The sequence below is a fragment of the Nerophis lumbriciformis genome, linkage group LG04, assembly GCF_033978685.3.
Source record: "Nerophis lumbriciformis linkage group LG04, RoL_Nlum_v2.1, whole genome shotgun sequence".
In the NCBI taxonomy this organism is placed as follows: domain Eukaryota; kingdom Metazoa; phylum Chordata; class Actinopteri; order Syngnathiformes; family Syngnathidae; genus Nerophis; species Nerophis lumbriciformis.
Window position 1 is genome coordinate 23755352 of NC_084551.2, and position 17485 is coordinate 23772836.

General features: G+C 39.5%; 1 protein-coding gene across 11 annotated transcripts in view; it reads right to left on the reverse strand.

Annotated features, from left to right (window-relative positions):
- grb10b (growth factor receptor-bound protein 10b) overlaps positions 1-17485 on the reverse strand; it is a 165623-nt gene that overhangs the window by 96487 nt on the left and 51651 nt on the right. For 7 of the 11 annotated variants that reach the window (XM_061951047.1, XM_061951049.1, XM_061951045.1 and 4 more), the window contains exon 3: positions 5319-5415. The exons of 2 other annotated variants lie outside the window; for them this stretch is intronic. In XM_061951047.1, the coding sequence (XP_061807031.1) occupies positions 5319-5415 (97 nt within the window). The remainder of the gene's footprint in view (positions 1-5318; positions 5416-17485) is intronic. 2 more of the 11 variants (XM_061951046.1, XM_061951058.1) reach the window with 1 other exon arrangement.

Here is a 17485-nt window from a genome sequence, read left to right on the forward strand (position 1 = left end):
GCCAAGTTCCCGATATAAGCTGCTCAACGGCATCTTACGCCACGTTTAATAATAAGTTCTGTTCAAACAAAGCTGTGTTTTCTTTGATATTACCAGCTTTATGACCATTCTGGTTGCAGAGTAAACACAGCAAGTGGCTCTACTAAAGACCTGTAATACCAAAAGAGCAAGATCACTGGAAAACAATCTTAATAACATCAGCAAGGATTATCATTCCATTAATAACTCTACAAACACAAGGTCAGATTTAGAGTGGAGTAACTCATACATGCTAAAGTACTTTTTAAATTCTTCATCTCAGTGGCTACAATAAGTAATCCATTACACGAAAAGGTAAAGCATTACCGAAGGTGACCTAACAACAATGTAAATGGCAGTACGGCTGTTCATTAATCAGGCTCCCCAACGCATGTACAGTATTAATCTAGTGTCATCAAAATGTTGCTCAGATAAAGTCATACCCACTCATCTGTCTCCTCTGTGCTCTCGAGTTCCCTCAATCCAGGCTGATCCTGAAAAATGACAATGTAATTTCTGCTCCATTTATTTCCATGCCGTGGCCAAGTGCTCTAATTCACTAGTTGAGTCCTCGCAGACTCCCCACCCTTGCCTCCCATGCTGAGCCAATATTGTGCTTAAATCTCATGCTCCGATTGTCATGGACCAACCCTGTATGGTACGATTAGATAGGCCGCGTAATTATAATGGCACCCTGTGTCCTTGCAAATCACCCTTTGAACTGCTTAAATGTTTACAGCGGAAGAGGGCCAAATACGTATAAATCATCCCCCCTAAATTCACTCGGGGAAGCTGTCCATACTGTACTTAAGACCGGAGGCACACACACCTAAAAGCTGGAGTGCCACACTGTCAGGTGCTGTCTATGATCTTTCTATTGCAAATGTGAATGAATAATAATAATGAATGAATAATCATAAATCCAATAATCGCCTAAAATCTTGAAGCACCTTTTAAGCAGCACAATCTTCAAAGGTTTGACAATCATATCTGCTGTTATGGTATTCTTGAGTATACTTAAGAATGATTTAGTATTACCGGATTACTGAAATAAATTTGGTTGATAATATCCTCTTAACATTTTTTTTACGTTAATATACAGTAATGGAATGGTTCACAATATCAACAATTCAGATCTTATCACGGTTTGGTGTAAATTGTTATTTTTAACACCCAAGAATACCATATACAGTTGTGGTCAAAAGTTTACATACACTTGTAAAGAACATAATGTCACGGCTGTCTTGAGTTTCCAATAATTTCTACAACTCTTATTTTTTTGTGATAGAGTGATCGGAGCACTTCCTTGTTGGTCACAAAAAACATTCATGAAGTTTGGTTCTTTTATGAATTTATTATGGGTCTACTGAAAATGTGACCAAATCTGCTGGGTCAAAAGTATACATACAGCAATGTTAATATTTGGTTACATATCCCTTGGCATGTTTCACTGCAATAAGGCGCTTTTGGTAGCCATCCACAAGCTTCTGGTTGAATTTTTAACCACTCCTCTTGACAAAATTGGTGCAGATCAGCTAAATTTGTTGGTTTTCTGACATGGACTTGTTTCTTCAGCATTGTCTACACGTTTAAGTCAGAACTTTGGGAATGCCATTCTAACACTTTAATTCTAGCCTGTTTTAGCCATTCCTTTACCACTTTTGACTTATGTTTGGGGTCATTGTCCTGTTGGAACACCCAACTGCGCTCAAGACCCAACCTCCGGGCTGATGATTTTAGGTTGTCATGAAGAATTTAGAGGTAATCCTCCTTTTTCATTTCTTTACTCTCTGTAAAGCACCAATTGCATTGGCAGCAAAACAGGCCCAGAGCATATTACTACCACCACCATGCTTGACGGTAGGAATGGTGTTCCTGGGATAAAAGGCTTCACCTTTTCTCCTCCAAACATATTGCTGGGTATTGTGGCCAAACAGCTCAATTTTTGTTTCATCTGACCACAGAATTTTCCTGCAGAATGTCTTATCTTTGTCCATGTGATGTCAGATGAAACAAAAATGTAGCTGTTTGGCCACAATACCCAGCAATATGTTTGGAGGAAAAAAGGTGAGGCCTTTAATCCCAGGAACACCACCCTACCGTCAAACATGGTGGTGGTAGTATTATTCTCTGGGCCTGTTTTGCTGCCAATGGAACTGGTGGTAAATGAGACAATGAAAATTCTTCAGGACAACCTAAAATCATCAGCCCGGAGGTTGGGTCTTGAGCGCAGTTGGGTGTTCCAACAGGACAATGACACCAAACATACGTCAAAAGTGGTAAAGGAATGGCTAAATCAGGCTACAATTAAAGCTTTAGAATGGGCTTCCCAAAGTCCTGACTTCAACGTGTGGACAATGCTGAAGAAACAAGTCCATGTCAGAAAACCAACAAATTTAGCTGAACTGCACCAATTTTGTCAAGAGAAGTGGTCAAAAATTCTACAAGAAGCTTGCCAGAAGCTTGTGGATGGCTACCAAAAGCACCTTATTGCAGTGAAACTTGCCAAGGGACATGGAACCAAATATTAACATTGCTGTATGTATACATTTGACCCAGCAGATTTGGTCACATTTTCAGTAGACCCATAATAAATTCATAAAAGAACCAAACTTCATGAATGTTTTTTGTGACCAACAAGTACAGTATGTGCTCCAATCACTCTATCAAAAAAAATAAGAGTTGTAGAAATTATTGGAAACTCAAGACAGACATGTTCTTTACAAGTATATGTAAACTTTTGACCACGACTGTAGCTTGATGATCCACCATTACCATTTTTTTTTTTAAATCAATTATGTCATGTATTGTTTAGTGCTCCCATCCAGCAGAACTATACAGCGCCACGGACACATACCGGTACTCTATCTCTGACAGTTTGTCTTCACTCTCCTTGTCTACAACACGATCTACCTCAGGCCCCACACCTCCTGCTTTTCCTTAGCCTCACGTTGCGCAGTGTACATGCATATTATCGGAATTAAAACACATATGCTGCAAAATGAATCGTAAAACAGAGAAAAAACATAATTCGAACAACAAATGCGCTCCAAATCGAGTCAGGTCAAATAAAGTGTTCACATATTTTTCATAAACCATTCCATTCCTTGTAAATACGCATATTATGAATTTAAAAAAAAATCAACCTTGATAATCATATAACGGGTATCGTGACCAAAATTATCGCAGTTATCATAGTTTAGCGGTATTGTTAAATGTGCTTGTGAACAGTACTTATACAGTATACACTGAAATCTTTTAAACAAGTTTTTTTTTAATGACTAAAATAAATACATCATGTTCAAAAATCCACTATTTTGCATGTTTTGTGTTTCTCATGCTTCACTGATAGTGTTTTACAACACACCTTAAAACAGAGTATAGAATGATCACATGGTCTAAGAGAGCACAGCTTGTGTAGGTTCAATGTGCACAATTGAATATCTTAATTGCTCACACAACAATGTGTATCTATAAGTTTATATTGCAGTATGTTGTTTCTTAATGGGGAAAGACATTAATGTCTCTTGTTTTCATGTTAGCATTTCAGCTAGCGAGCTGGCGCCAGTCAGTCTGTGAGTTTATCAAAGAGCAGTTATCAATCACGGTTTATCAATAATTTGAATTTAAAATGGTAATATCAAACGTCGGGACTTGGGAGTTTTATCATGGTATCATTAGTACTGTTTATCATTACATCCTTAGGGCAGGGGTCGGCAACCTTTACCACTCAAAGAGCCATTTTGACCCGCTTAACAAATTAAAAAAACAATGGGAGCCACAAAACTCTTTTGAAATTTAAAATTAAATAACACTGCATATAAAGTTTTTTTTTTGCTTTGTGCTATGTATAAACAAACTATTATGGGTTACATTTATGAAATCAAGGAACGACTGCAGAGAAAATGAAATAAAATTTCTGCATGCAACAAAACGTTTTTAACTTCGAAAAAGACGTCAGGTTGAAGGTTAAGTAAAATACTTAATGTCTATTTAAGTCCTCCTTGTAGTAATGAAAAAACAAAACGCCGAACTTAAATTATCCACTGGCAGAGAACCAAACATGCCGTCCTCTCTCTCTGTGTTGTCATCCTTTTACTGGCGCGCCGTGCAGTCAGCTGCCAACCTAAATAATAAAATGTCTATTTCACTGAACAATTAAAAAATGTGAATATATGCAAAATTATAATATTTATCATACTTGGTCAATGTGATTTCTACTCCTAAACCGCAGCGCACAGCGTCTCCACATCAGGGCTGTATAACGTTACCTTTATCTTCACACAGGATTGTAAACTCTCATCTGTGAGGCGTGTGCGATGTTGGTGGGCAGGGTTGGGGGGGGGGTTGGGGTTTGCTGGTAGCGGGGGGAGGTTTATAATGTAGCCCGGAAGAGTTTGGGCTGCAAGGGATTCTGGGTATTTGTTCTGTTGTGTTTATGTTGTGTTATGGTGCGGATGTTGTCCCGAAATGTGTTTGTCATTCTTGTTTGGTGTGGGTTCACAGTGTGGCATATATTTGTAACAGTGTTAAAGTTGTTTATATCACCACTCTCAGTGCGACCTGTATGGCTGTTGATCAAGTATGCCTTGCAGTCACTTACGTGTGTCTGCAGAATCCGCATACAACATGTGACTGGGCCGGCACGCAGTTAGTAAAAGCGGACGCGACGACAGGTCGTAGAGGACGCTAAAGGCAGTGCCATCACGGCACGCCCTTAATATTGTTGTCCGGGTGAAAATCGGAAAATGGTTGCCCTGGTAGATTTTCAGGAGGGGCACTGAAATTCGAGAGTCTCCCGGAAAAATCGGGAGGGTTGGCAAGTATGCAGCTGAGCCGCATCAGAGTGTTTAAAGAGCCGCATGCGGCTCCGGAGCCGCGGGTTGCCGACCCCTGCCCTAGGGGGACCATAAAGAGTAGGGATGTAACGCTATTCCCGTTTCAAAATCCTCACAAAAATGTTGTGGCCTGTGAAAGTATCAAACGAGAACTTGGTGTACTGCCGTCAGTGTTGTTTTTTCTGGCGCAATTGAGTGGCCCGTCTGAGAAGTCAACTACATCTCCCGTGATCACCCTGCGCAGCGCGGGCGGCGGAAAACAATTAGAACCTTGAAATCAGATGCATTTTGGTTTTGCAGTGAACAAAACCGATCGGGGAGAAAACATATTGAGTCTCAAGTAGACAAGCAGGTATTTCCGCCATTTGTGGGAGCACGAACATGCAAAAAGTTTAAGAGTTTGCACACACACACACACACACACACACACACACACGCACACACACACACACGATAACCAACCTTGATGGTTCGGCGAATTTCTGTTAGTCGATTGTTCAAAGGCCGGCCCAATGATGTTTGCTTGTCTGTGATTGGTCGATCGGTCTATATTGTCCTGCTGAGGGAAACAAAAATAAGTGCAAAGTTTCAAAAATTAAGTAAGTGAGAATTAAGAATGTTATTACAGCGGTATACCACAACAGGCCTCACATTTTTTATTTATTTTATTATTAGAATATGGATATAATATTTTACTCTAGGACCATCAAAAAAGAATCACTTATCTTTGGCTGTAGTTAGCTTTTATGGCTAATACCTAAGTACGCCGATGTGTTATTACGATAGAAAAGGAGTTCCTCCGTGTTCGCTCATACAATAAAAATGACGCTACAGTTTGGTTATAATACAAGTTACGCAACGTAAATGAAATATTGGTGAATTAATTTTTTAAGTGATTTAATGGTGGAATTGATTGCTCCCATTATCTGCATTGCTAGCTACCGAGAACGAGCCGATTTTAACATGTCGGAACACACAAAAAAAAGTTTTGTCTTCTCCTCTCTCATAATGATTGTGATCGATAGGCAAAATTCCCAAAAAACTGCAGTTCAACTTTAAGTCTTTTAGAATACGAAGCCACAATAAACTATAAGACACAGTCTTAAAGCCACCCTAAACAATGATGTATGTCTTACTGAGAAATAGTGTACTTCGAAATGGACATTTGTTGATGGCCTTTTGTCAGAGGTATACATTTCTGAAAAATAGCCCTGTTATGCAAAACTCAGGAAGATATACTTGAGGTGCATATGTAGAACCGCAGTGGTCAAACGATGTATGGCACAAGTATTCGTTCAAACCTCATTGTGCATATGAGAAAACCGTCGAAATAAGTGTAGGTCATTAATAAATAGGTGAATTTATACATATATATATATATATATATATATATATATATATATATATATATATATATATATATATATATATATATATATATATATATATATATATATATACAGTTAGGTCCATAAATATTTGGACATTGACACAATTTTCAGTATTCCAGCTCTGTACAACACCACAATGGATTTGAAATGAAACAATCAAGATATGCTTTAAGTGCAGACTTTGAGCTTTAATTTGAGGGTATTTACATCCAAATCAGGTGAACGGTGTAGGAATTACAACACATTTTATATGTGCCTTCCACTTTTTAAGGGACCAAAAGTAATTGGACAATTGGCTACTCAGCTGTTCCATGGCCACGTTTGTGTTATTCCCTTGTTTTTTTTTCATTTATTTCATTTACAAAGAGCAGATAAAAGGCCTAGATGGCATTTCAAGTGTGGTATATTCATTTGGAATCTGGGGAGGTCATCTCTTAATATGATGTCCAAAGAGCTGTCACTATCAGTGAAGCAAGCCATCATTAGGCTGAAAAATCAAAACAAAGCCATCAGATAGATAGCAAAAACATTAGGTGTGGCCAAATCAATTGTTTGGTACATTCTTAAAAAGAGAGAACACACTGGTGAGCTCAGCAACACCAAAAGACCTGGAAGACCACGGAAAACAAGTGTGGTGGATGACAGAAAAATCCTTTCCCTTGTCAAGAAAAAGCCCTTCACAACAGTTGGCCAGATGAAGAAAAGTCTCCAGGAGGTAGGTGTATCTGTGTCCAAGTCAACAATTAAGAGACGACTTCTCCAGAGGAAATACAGAGGGTTTATCACAAGGTGTAAACCATCGGTGAGCCTCAAAAACAGGAAGGCCAGATTAGAGTTTGCCAAGAAACATCTAAAAGAGCCTGTGCAGTTCTGGAACAACATCTTATGGACAGATGAGACCAAGATCAACTTGTAGCAGAATGATGGAAAGAGAAGAGTATGGAGGAGGGAAGGAACTGCTCAAGATCCAAAGCATACCACCTCATCAGTGAAGCATGGTGGTGGTAGTGGCATGCATGGCTGCCAGTGGATCTTGATCTCTTATATTTATTGATGATGTGACAGCTGACAAAAGCAGCAGAATGAATTCTGAAGTGTTTGGGGCAATATTATCTGCTCATATTCAGCCAAATGCTTCAAAAGTCATTGGACGGCGCTTCACAATGCAGATGGTCAATGACCCCAAGCATACTGCGAAAGCAACCAAATATTTTTTTAAGGCAAAAAAGTGGAATGTCCTGCAATGGCCAAGTCAATCACCTGACCTGAATCCAATTGAGCATGAATTTCACTTGCTGAAGACAAAACTGAAGGGAAAATGCCCAAAGAACAAGCAGGAAGTGAAGACAGCTGCAGCAGAGGCCTGGCAAAGCATCACAAGGGACCAAACCCTGCGTCTGGTGATGTCTATGTGTTCCACACTTCAGGCTGTCATTGACTGCAAAGGATTTGCAACAAAGTATTAAAAAATGACAATTTTATTTATGATTATATTAGTTTGTCCAATTACTTTTGGTCCCTTAAAAAGTGGAAGGCACTTATAAAATGGGTTGTAATTCCTACACCGTTCCCCTGATTTGGATGTAAATACCCTCAAATTAAAGCTCAAAGTCTGCACTTAAAGCACATCTTGATTGTTTCATTTCAAATTCATTGTGGTGTTGTACAGTGCTGGAATACTGAAAATTGTGTCAATGTCCAAATATTTATGGACCTAACTGTATATATATATATACACACTCCGTTTCCATATGAGTTGGGAAATTGTGGTAGATGTAAATATAAACGGAATACAATGATTTGCAAATCCTTTTCAACCCATATTCAATTGAATGCACTACAAAGACAAGATATTTGATGTTCAAACTCATAAACTTTATTTTTTTTTTGCAAATAATAATCAACTTACAATTTCATGGCTGAAACACGTGCCAAAGTAGTTGGGAAAGGGCATGTTCACCACTGTGTTACATCACCTTTTCTTTTAACAACACTCAATAAACGATTGGGAACTGAGGAAACTAATTGTTGAAGCTTTGAAAGTGGAATTCTTTCCCATTCTTGTTTTATGTAGAGCTTCAGTCGTTCAACAGTCCGGGGTCTCCGCTGTCGTATTTTACGCTTCATAATGCGCCACACATTTTCGATGGGAGACCGGTCTGGACTGCAGGCGGGCCAGGAAAGTACCCGCACTCTTTTTTTACGAAGCCACGCTGTTGTAACACGTGCTGAATGTGGCTTGGCATTGTCTTGCTGAAATAAGCAGGGGCGTCCATGAAAAAGACGGTGCTTAGATGGCAGCATATGTTGTTCCAAAACCTGTATGTACCTTTCAGCATTAATGGTGCCTTCACAGATGTGTAAGTTACCCATGCCATGGCCCCTAATACACCCCCATACCATCACAGATGCTGGCTTTTGAACTTTGCGTCGATAACAGTCTGGATGGTTCGCTTCCCCTTTGGTCCGGATGACACGATGTCGAATATTTCCAAAAACAATTTGAAATGTGGACTTGTCAGACCACAGAACACTTTTCCACTTTGCATGAGTCCATCTGAGATGATCTCGGGCCCAGAGAAGCCAGCGGCGTTTCTGGATGTTGTTGATAAATGGCTTTCGCTTTGCATAGTAGAGCGTTAACTTGCACTTACAGATGTAGCGACAAACCGTATGTAGTGACAGTGGTTTTCTGAAGTGTTCCTGAGCCCATGTGGTGATATCCATTAGAGATTGATGTCAGTTTTTGATACAGTGCCGTCTGAGGGATCAAAGGTCACGGTCATTCAATGTTGGTTTCCGGCAATGCCGCTTACGTGGAGTGATTTCTCCAGATTCTCTGAACCTTTTGATGATATTATGGACCGTAAATGTTGAAATCCCTAAATGTCTTGCAATTGCACTTTGAGAAACGTTGTTCTTAAACTGTTTGACTATTTGCTCACGCAGTTGTGGACAAAGGGGTGTACCTCGCCCCATCCTTTCTTGTGAAAGACTGAGCATTTTTTGGGAAGCTGTTTTTATACCCAATCATGGCACCCACCTGTTCCCAATTAGCATGCACACCTGTGGGATGTTCCAAATAAGTGTTTGATGAGCATTCCTCAACTTTATCAGTATTTATTTCCACCTATATTGCCACATATATATATATATGAGAACAGCAATGAGTAATTTAAAAAAAACTTGAATAATGGAACCAAATTTTTTTATATTTATAAGTAAATGGCAGGCATCTAATACACTGCTAGATTTTAGATATAAATATATGGCTCCTTGTTTGTCTTAATGTATAGACCCAGTATGTGCATATAGTATGTTTCAAAATACATGAACTTTGGATTAAGTTCCTTGTACTTGCAGCACTTGCCAGTCAGCCATTGAAAATAAGTGTGTGCAGTGTGTAAATGTGCTTCCCATGCAGGGCTTTTGCAAGAGCAAGAACAGAATGTCCCAGGGCGGATGAATGATGATGGCAGATACTGTCTCTCTTACACAGCACACTCCTCTAGAGCAGAAACAGCTTGGTTGATGCAAGCCTGTCTATTTTTGCTGCTCCCAAAGAGAATACATTGAAAATCACAAGACCTTAGTGCACCATCATGTAATCATTAGGACGCACTTTTGTGTCTTTAGTTTCTGTCGTAAAATTCAAAAGTTAGCATCTGTAAGTCATGTGCTTTTTGCAAGCTGGCACTGTATGAAGTACAGTATATCTTTGTTTTAAACAACGTTTTAATAATTTGCAGTTTCCCCTATATATTATATCGCTATCAAAAGTGACTTGGTAATTCATTTAGAGGTTTTTGGACAGCCTCTGTGTAATGCTCCCTTGCGTTGGACTTCAAATCACATTTAAAGTTACTTTGTTGACAAGGAAAAAAGACCTAATGATAGCTTCAGAGCGCAATGACTCACTGTGACAATAGAGCTCAACGTAGCATTTCACCCAAAAAGGTCCCTTTCTCAAAATAAAAGCTTGGTTGAATAATTATGGCTACATAAATTAAATATCCCGAGATATAGCGCAATTGTGAAATACTGTACATGATCATACAATTTTAACCTTTTTTTAAATATACCTCTGTAGCATTTCTGCTTAAAAGGGACCTGCACTTTTTTTCAATTGTGTCCATCATTCACAATGTGTTTTGTGAGACAAGCAGATATGTTTTTCTTTTTTGATGCATTCTAACTTGTAAATAAACACTAGCAACAATAGAGGTAATTTGCTCTATTCCGCCTATAAAGCGCTCTAAAAATCATCCAAAAAACTCATCCATTCATCTTCTTCCACTTATCCGAGGTCGGATCGCGGGGGCAGCAGCCTAAGCAGATAAGCCCAGACTTCCCTCTCCGTGTTTTATATACACGATGTAAGTATTTACAGTGGGTACAGAAAGTATTAACCCCGTTTAAATTTGTCACTCTTTGTTTCGTTGCAACCCTTTGCTAAAATCCAAAAAGTTAATTTTATTTCTCATTAATGTACACTCAGCACCCCATCTTGACAGAAAAAAACTGAAATGTAGAAACTTTTGCAAATATAAAAAACAAAAAAATCACATGTGCATAAGTATTTAGATCCTTTGTTGATGCACCTTTGGCAGTAATTAGAGCCTTAAAGAGGAAACTGCTTTTTTTTTGGAATTTTGCATATCATTCACAATCGTTATGAGAGACAATAAGACACGTTTTTTTTTTTCATTACGGTTTTAAAGATGATAATAAAAACGCTTGCAAGATACGCTCATACTTGCCAACCCTCCCTGATTTTCCGGGAGACTCCCGAAATTCAGCACGTCTCCCGAAAACCTCCCGGGACAAATTTTCTCCCGAAAATCTCCCGAAATTCAGGCGGACCTGGAGGCCACGCCCCCTCCAGCTCCATGCGGACCTGAATCCGCTTTCCCACAATATAAACAGCGTGCCTGCCCAATCACGTTATAACTGTAGAATGATCGAGGGCGAGTTCTTGGTTTCTTATGTGGGTTTATTGTTAGGCAGTTTCATTAACGTCCTCCCAGCGCGGTAACAACACACAACAGCAGTCACGTTTTCGTCTACTGTAAAGCAGTTCGTCTGCCGTAAACAGCAATGTTGTGACACTCTTAAACATCTACTGTACATGCATATATGACAATAACATCTACGGCTTTTAGAGAGTGCAGTGCACAACTGCGCACACAACAAGGAGACGAAACAGAAGAACGAGGAAGATACAGCCATGGTGACGCCGATGACGAGTAAGATGAAGAAATACGCTTGTAAGTTCCAAGCCGCAGCTGGGATTGGACCTGGATAGCCTCTGGGAGGAAGTAGTGGACTACCAAGTGCTTGGCAGTGAAGATCTTCCTCAGGAAGCAAAGATTGACCGGTTTTGGGCCAGTTTCATTAACGTCATCCCAGCGCAGTAACAACACACAACAACAGCAGTCACGTTTTCGTCTACCGTAAAGCAGTTTGTCTGCCGTAAACAGCAATGTTGTGACACTCTTAAACAGGGCAATACTGCCAATCACTGTACATGCATATGTGACAATAACATCTAGGGCTTTTAGAGAGTGCAGTGCACAACTGCGCACACAACAAGGAGACGAAGCAAAAGAACGAGGAAGATACAGCCATGGCGACGCCGACGACGAGTAAGATGAAGAAATACGCTTGTAAGTTCAAAGCCGCAGCTGCGATTGGACCTGGATAGTCTCCAGGAAGAAGTAGTGGACTACCAAGTGCTTGGCAGTGAAGATCTTCCTCAGGAAGCAAAGATTGACCGGTTTTGGGCCATGCTAGGGAGAGATGGAAGATTCCAGACTCTAGTGCATTTGATGAAAGCACTTTTGTGCGTGCCACACAGCAATGCATCATCAGAGAGGGTGTTCAGTATGGTTAGAAAAATAGTGACAGAGAATAGAACAAGGATGGACAATTCAACCCTTAACCCAACAATGAGTAGATGAGTGTTATGTGTGTGTATATGTGTAAATAAATGAACACTGAAATTATATATATATATATATATATATATATATATAAGAAATACTTGACTTTCAGTGAATTCTAGCTATAAATATATATTTATTTTATTATATATATATATATATATATATATATATATATATATATATATATATATATATATATATATATATATATATAAATATATGTATATATATATATATATATATATATATATATATATATATATATATATATATATACGGTATATGAAATACTTGACTTGGTGAATTCTAGCTGTAAATATACTCCTCCCCTCTTAACCACGAGCCCAACCACGCCCCCCGCCCCCACCCCATCCCCCACCTCCCGAAATCGGAGGTCTCAAGGTTGGCAAGTATGGATAGGCTGTCTGGCTAGCTGTGTACAAACAAAACATGAAATGTGGGACAATACTGTACAAATACTGTAATATGATTGTTTGTTTTTCAGTCAGTACAAATTGGTGTTTTATCGCAGTGTTGTGCATTACAAACTCAAACGTGTTTCGTGCTAAAGTAGAAGCTCGCTTATCTTTGGCTGTCGTTAGCTTTTATGGCTAATACCGAAGTACGCCGATGTGTTATTACGATAGATAAGGATTTCCTCCGTGTTCGCTCATACAATAACAATGTCGTTAAAGCTTGGTTATGATACGGGTTACGGAACATAAATGAAATATTGGTGAATGCATTTTTAAAGTGATTTAGTGGTAGAATTGATTGTTCCGATTAGCTGCATTGCTAGCTACCTAGAACGAGCAGATATTTATGTCAGAACACAAAAAAAAACGTTTTGTCTTCTCGTCTCTCATAATGATTGTGATCAATAGCCAAAATTCCTAAAAAAAGTGCTGTTCCCCTTTAAGTCTTTTAGAATACGAAGCCACAAGCTTGGCACACCTATCTTTGGGCAGTTTCACCCATTACTCTTTGCCCATTTCTCTTTGTAGCGCCTCTCAAGCTTCATCAGATTGGATGGGAATCGTTGGTTTTCATCTAGGATAAAACAGCCCCGTAATAATACTGTGTTGACACCGCCATAATCGGGCAATCATATTTTCCTCCCGGACCTTCATGATGTAAACACAATAATTATACGGAGGTGGCATGAGTTAAATGCGGAAGCATCACAGGCTTATCAAGGATCTACACGGTGGAATTGCGGTTGATGCCGAGTGGAGGGTGAATCACTCCGCCGTCTTTCCGGGGTGCTAGCGTGCCAATCTGTGTTGGCTTTGTGTTCAAACATGTTGAAAAAAGGCTTTCCGCCATCGTTGAGACACAGTTCACGCTGGTTTGAGAAACACCATTCTGTGTGGAGTTTGCATGTTCTCCTTGTGACTGCGTGGGTTCCTCCCACCTCCAAAGACATGCACCTGGTGATAGGTTGATTGGCAACACTAAAAATTGGCCCTAGTGTGTAAATTTGAGTGTGAATGTTGTCTGTCTATCTGTGTTGGCCCTGCGATGAAGTGGCGACTTGTCCAGAGTGTACCTCGCCTTGCGCCCGAATGCAGCTGAGATAGGCTCCAGCACTCCCCGCGACCCCGAAAGGGATAAGCGGTAGGAAATAGATGGATGAACAGCCATCCAAACCGGCAATTGTGGATGGAGCTCATCTTCCCATTTCATGCTTATTCAATAGCGACTACTGTTTCTAGCCAAGTAATGCACAAATTGTTCATAACTGCGTAAAAACATGATTTATCAACATTTATTAGCCCTAAACAATTACCGGTAACTGTTTAATAGTCAATCAATTAGTAAATGATTATGCCATTCCCATCTGCATATGATTTAGGCCTAGCCCATATATACAGATATCAGGGGTTTTTTCTGCCTTCATTGCCATGATCTGCATGAGGCCACATGGGAGAAAATCCAGCCTGAATGTAGACAGTGCCACTCCACAGTTCTGTACCCTCACTGTACCTCCTCTATACCAAACAACCCAAGCACATCCAATCATTAGTTTGCATTTGTTCTGTGTTTGTCTCAGGTTTAAGGTCTGTTGGTCAGACTGAAAGTCAAATTTTGAATCTCAAAGAGACCAGCATCATTCAGACAGAAAATAATGTAATCAACATTGCATCACTTGGTTTTCTCCTTCACGTAGCAACTATCCTGTCCAGGGGTCCGGCTACCAGACTGTGACTGATCCCCTAGCCAGTCATCCAAGCAACCCCACTACGCTGGTTCGTTGGTGGGATGGTACAGCGCATGTTTGTGTGTACGTGCATTCAAGACAAGATGGCAATGGTTCAGCTCCACTGAGCAAAGATGTATAGACTCTTTCACACCATATACTGGTCTTGAATGCTGTTTTGTGTGGCTGTCTGGGAGTATATTAGCTAACCCACACACATACGCAAACACACACAAGATATTTAAAGTATACCTTCAACTCTTTTGTGCATCTTACCACAAAAAAAACCAAACCCAGACATCCGCTCATGCTTCTGTGGACAATTGGTAGAATTTCACGAGGGGATTTAATCCCATAGACAGTGGCCATTTAGCATAATTTTCAGCCATGCCAGTCCCCTGCATTTGGTTACGAGGCTAATAAAGCCTCAACCCAAACCAGTGGCGAGGCGAAACGAGACAACAAAGAAAAGCCAACTTGGGCCTTTGTTGTCTTTCTTTTTAACCCTGCTCTTTCTCAGTCTCGTTCACACTCAAACACAGCACACACAAACATTACACTGAGATAAGAGAGGTCAAGGCAGAACTGTGGGAGGCCAAGTTTTGACATGGATCATACAAGTGCCCTTTCATATTGATGAAGTTGAAGAGAGCTCATGGGGTTGAGCGTTGTGCCTTTCAAATGGGGTCAGTGGTAGGCCAGAAACAAGTTTGAAGCTTTTAAAATCAGCAACTCTAAACAAAAACAAAAAACCTGTGACGCATGTCAAAGCTATGCCTTTAAAATAGGTCAGAGAGGGGTCAAATGTTATGACAAATGATTGAATATGAGCCAATATTAGATTAGAACATTTTAACAACTCCTGATGAAGCTTGGTCATGAGAATGATACAGTTAAATATAGGGCATTTAGTTGTTTAAATTTAGTTAAAACTGTCGAATATTTGACCATTTTCCTTAAAGTACCAGTATAATGTGTATCCATGTGGACATGAATGTGCAGCTTGAAAGAAGTCAATAATAATGTGTGTATTTTGGCCCCCGGGTCCCACTTTAGGCATCCTAGAAGCTGCGTGATAAATAGATCCAGTTTTAGTGAAACACTACAGCATCATGTTGCAGTATTGCTCAGGGCTGAACAAGAAATAAACTGAACATATAAAACGATCACTTACTGTATAATGTCTACTCTCACTGGGATGACGACTGATAGATTGTCCTTATTTCCCGTTTAGATGAACAATTAATCATAATCCACACAAAGGGTTAAAAAAGTTGCTGCAGACACTCGTCTTTGATCTTGTCATGTCTGGGTATATGTTGAATGTCACAGATCAGCAACTTCCGGATTAATGGCTAAATGCTCCTATTATTCAAGTGAGAGGCATAATTTATACTCTTGAATTAACTTTACCAGCTAAAATGCGATCTTCACAGCAGTAGCAGGACACTGGCCTGCTCAGTAGCAGCAGAGAGCAAGCTACCTCTCCGTGATCAATGCGCCTCTAGAAAATAGGTTACATGCGTTAGCGCTTGTAACAAAAATATCACTAATATTTGGTTAATATTCAGGTAATGACATGTAAATGGAGTATCATTGGATGGTTATTTAGAAGGCTTTGTGGGCAGAATGGAGGATCCCCGTTGACTCAATTGTTAGCGGACTTTTTTTTTACGATTTCGAATGCTTACAAAAAAGAAAAACGTGTTGATTGACTGATTGATTGATTGATTGAAACTTTTATTAGTAGATTGCACAGTGAAGTACATATTCCGTACAATTGACCCCTAAATGGCAACACCCGAATAAGTTTTTCAACTTGTTTAAGTCGGGTTCAACTTAAATTGATTTGTGTCTTACATAGGGATTGTGAATGATAAATGGCACATCTCTTTCCAATTTTTACGTATTTTCAGTATAACTGATCTGATGATATCATATAGGCAGAGTGCAGGCGAGTTACCCTTGTGACGTCATCCCACCCCGAATATACGGAAACTGCCGAAGCAATTCGGAGTGCAATATTCAAATTGGCCATCTGAAATTGTGGCATTTTGTAGACGTATTGTCACATACTTTGCAGATTGGAAATACAATTGGATATGATTTAACGATACAATGAAACACAATTCAGCATATAAAGGAAACTTGTTTTTCCATTAGAATTCCTTTAGAATTAGACTTTAATTTGTCAATAAATAACGTGAACAAAATAAAAGCACATTCGGAGGTGGCAGTGGTGGTTTTCATTAAGATGTCCAATAGGGTGCACACAAAAATTAGGACTGTTCAAACTTGGCTACACTCTAAAGAGTAAATGCCTGGAATGGGAGCCTGGTATACTCACTATATAAGATATTCAATCAGAAAGCAATTTTATCGTAAATGTCAATCTGTAGTATATCATAAGGCTTTAAGGAGTAGGCTAAACTTAATTTACCAAAGTAAGAGCTACAATGTAAGAAGTAATTTGAGCTAAAAAGCAGCACTGACCTTTGACTTTTTTAATGTATTTTTTATTTATTTACCCCCCCCCCCAACCCCTCCCCCCCTTTGTTTACCTGTATCTCAGCTTTTTTGTAAGGGCCGCCGGAAGTTGGCAGACCCGTCAGCGATCCTGTTCTGTCTCCCTGTAATGTTTGTTTGATCTTGAATGAGATTGTGCTGAAAATTTTAATTTCCTCTCTGGGATTAATAAAGTGATTGTGATTCTGATTGTTCTGAAACATACAGTAGCTGCAGTACATAGAACTATATTTTTACCATTAATTTTGAAATCCTAACATTGCATTCACAGCGTAATTGCTCAACTCAAGTAAAACAAATGCAACCATGTGATATCCAGCAAACATTAAACATGGTTGTTAATGTTTAGCCCCAGCTATCATAGCCTTACCTGCCTTCAACTGGAATAAGAGGCCCCTTTCCACCGTAAGAACTTTTACAGGAACTTTAAATAAAGTCCCGCCTGCATTTCCATCCAAAACTACATGGGTAAATAAAGTTCCACAGGAACTATTTTAGTTCTTAGTAGCGAGGTGGTACTTTGAAAAGTTCCTGCAAGAACTTTACAGGGTCGTGTTGGGCTGTCGG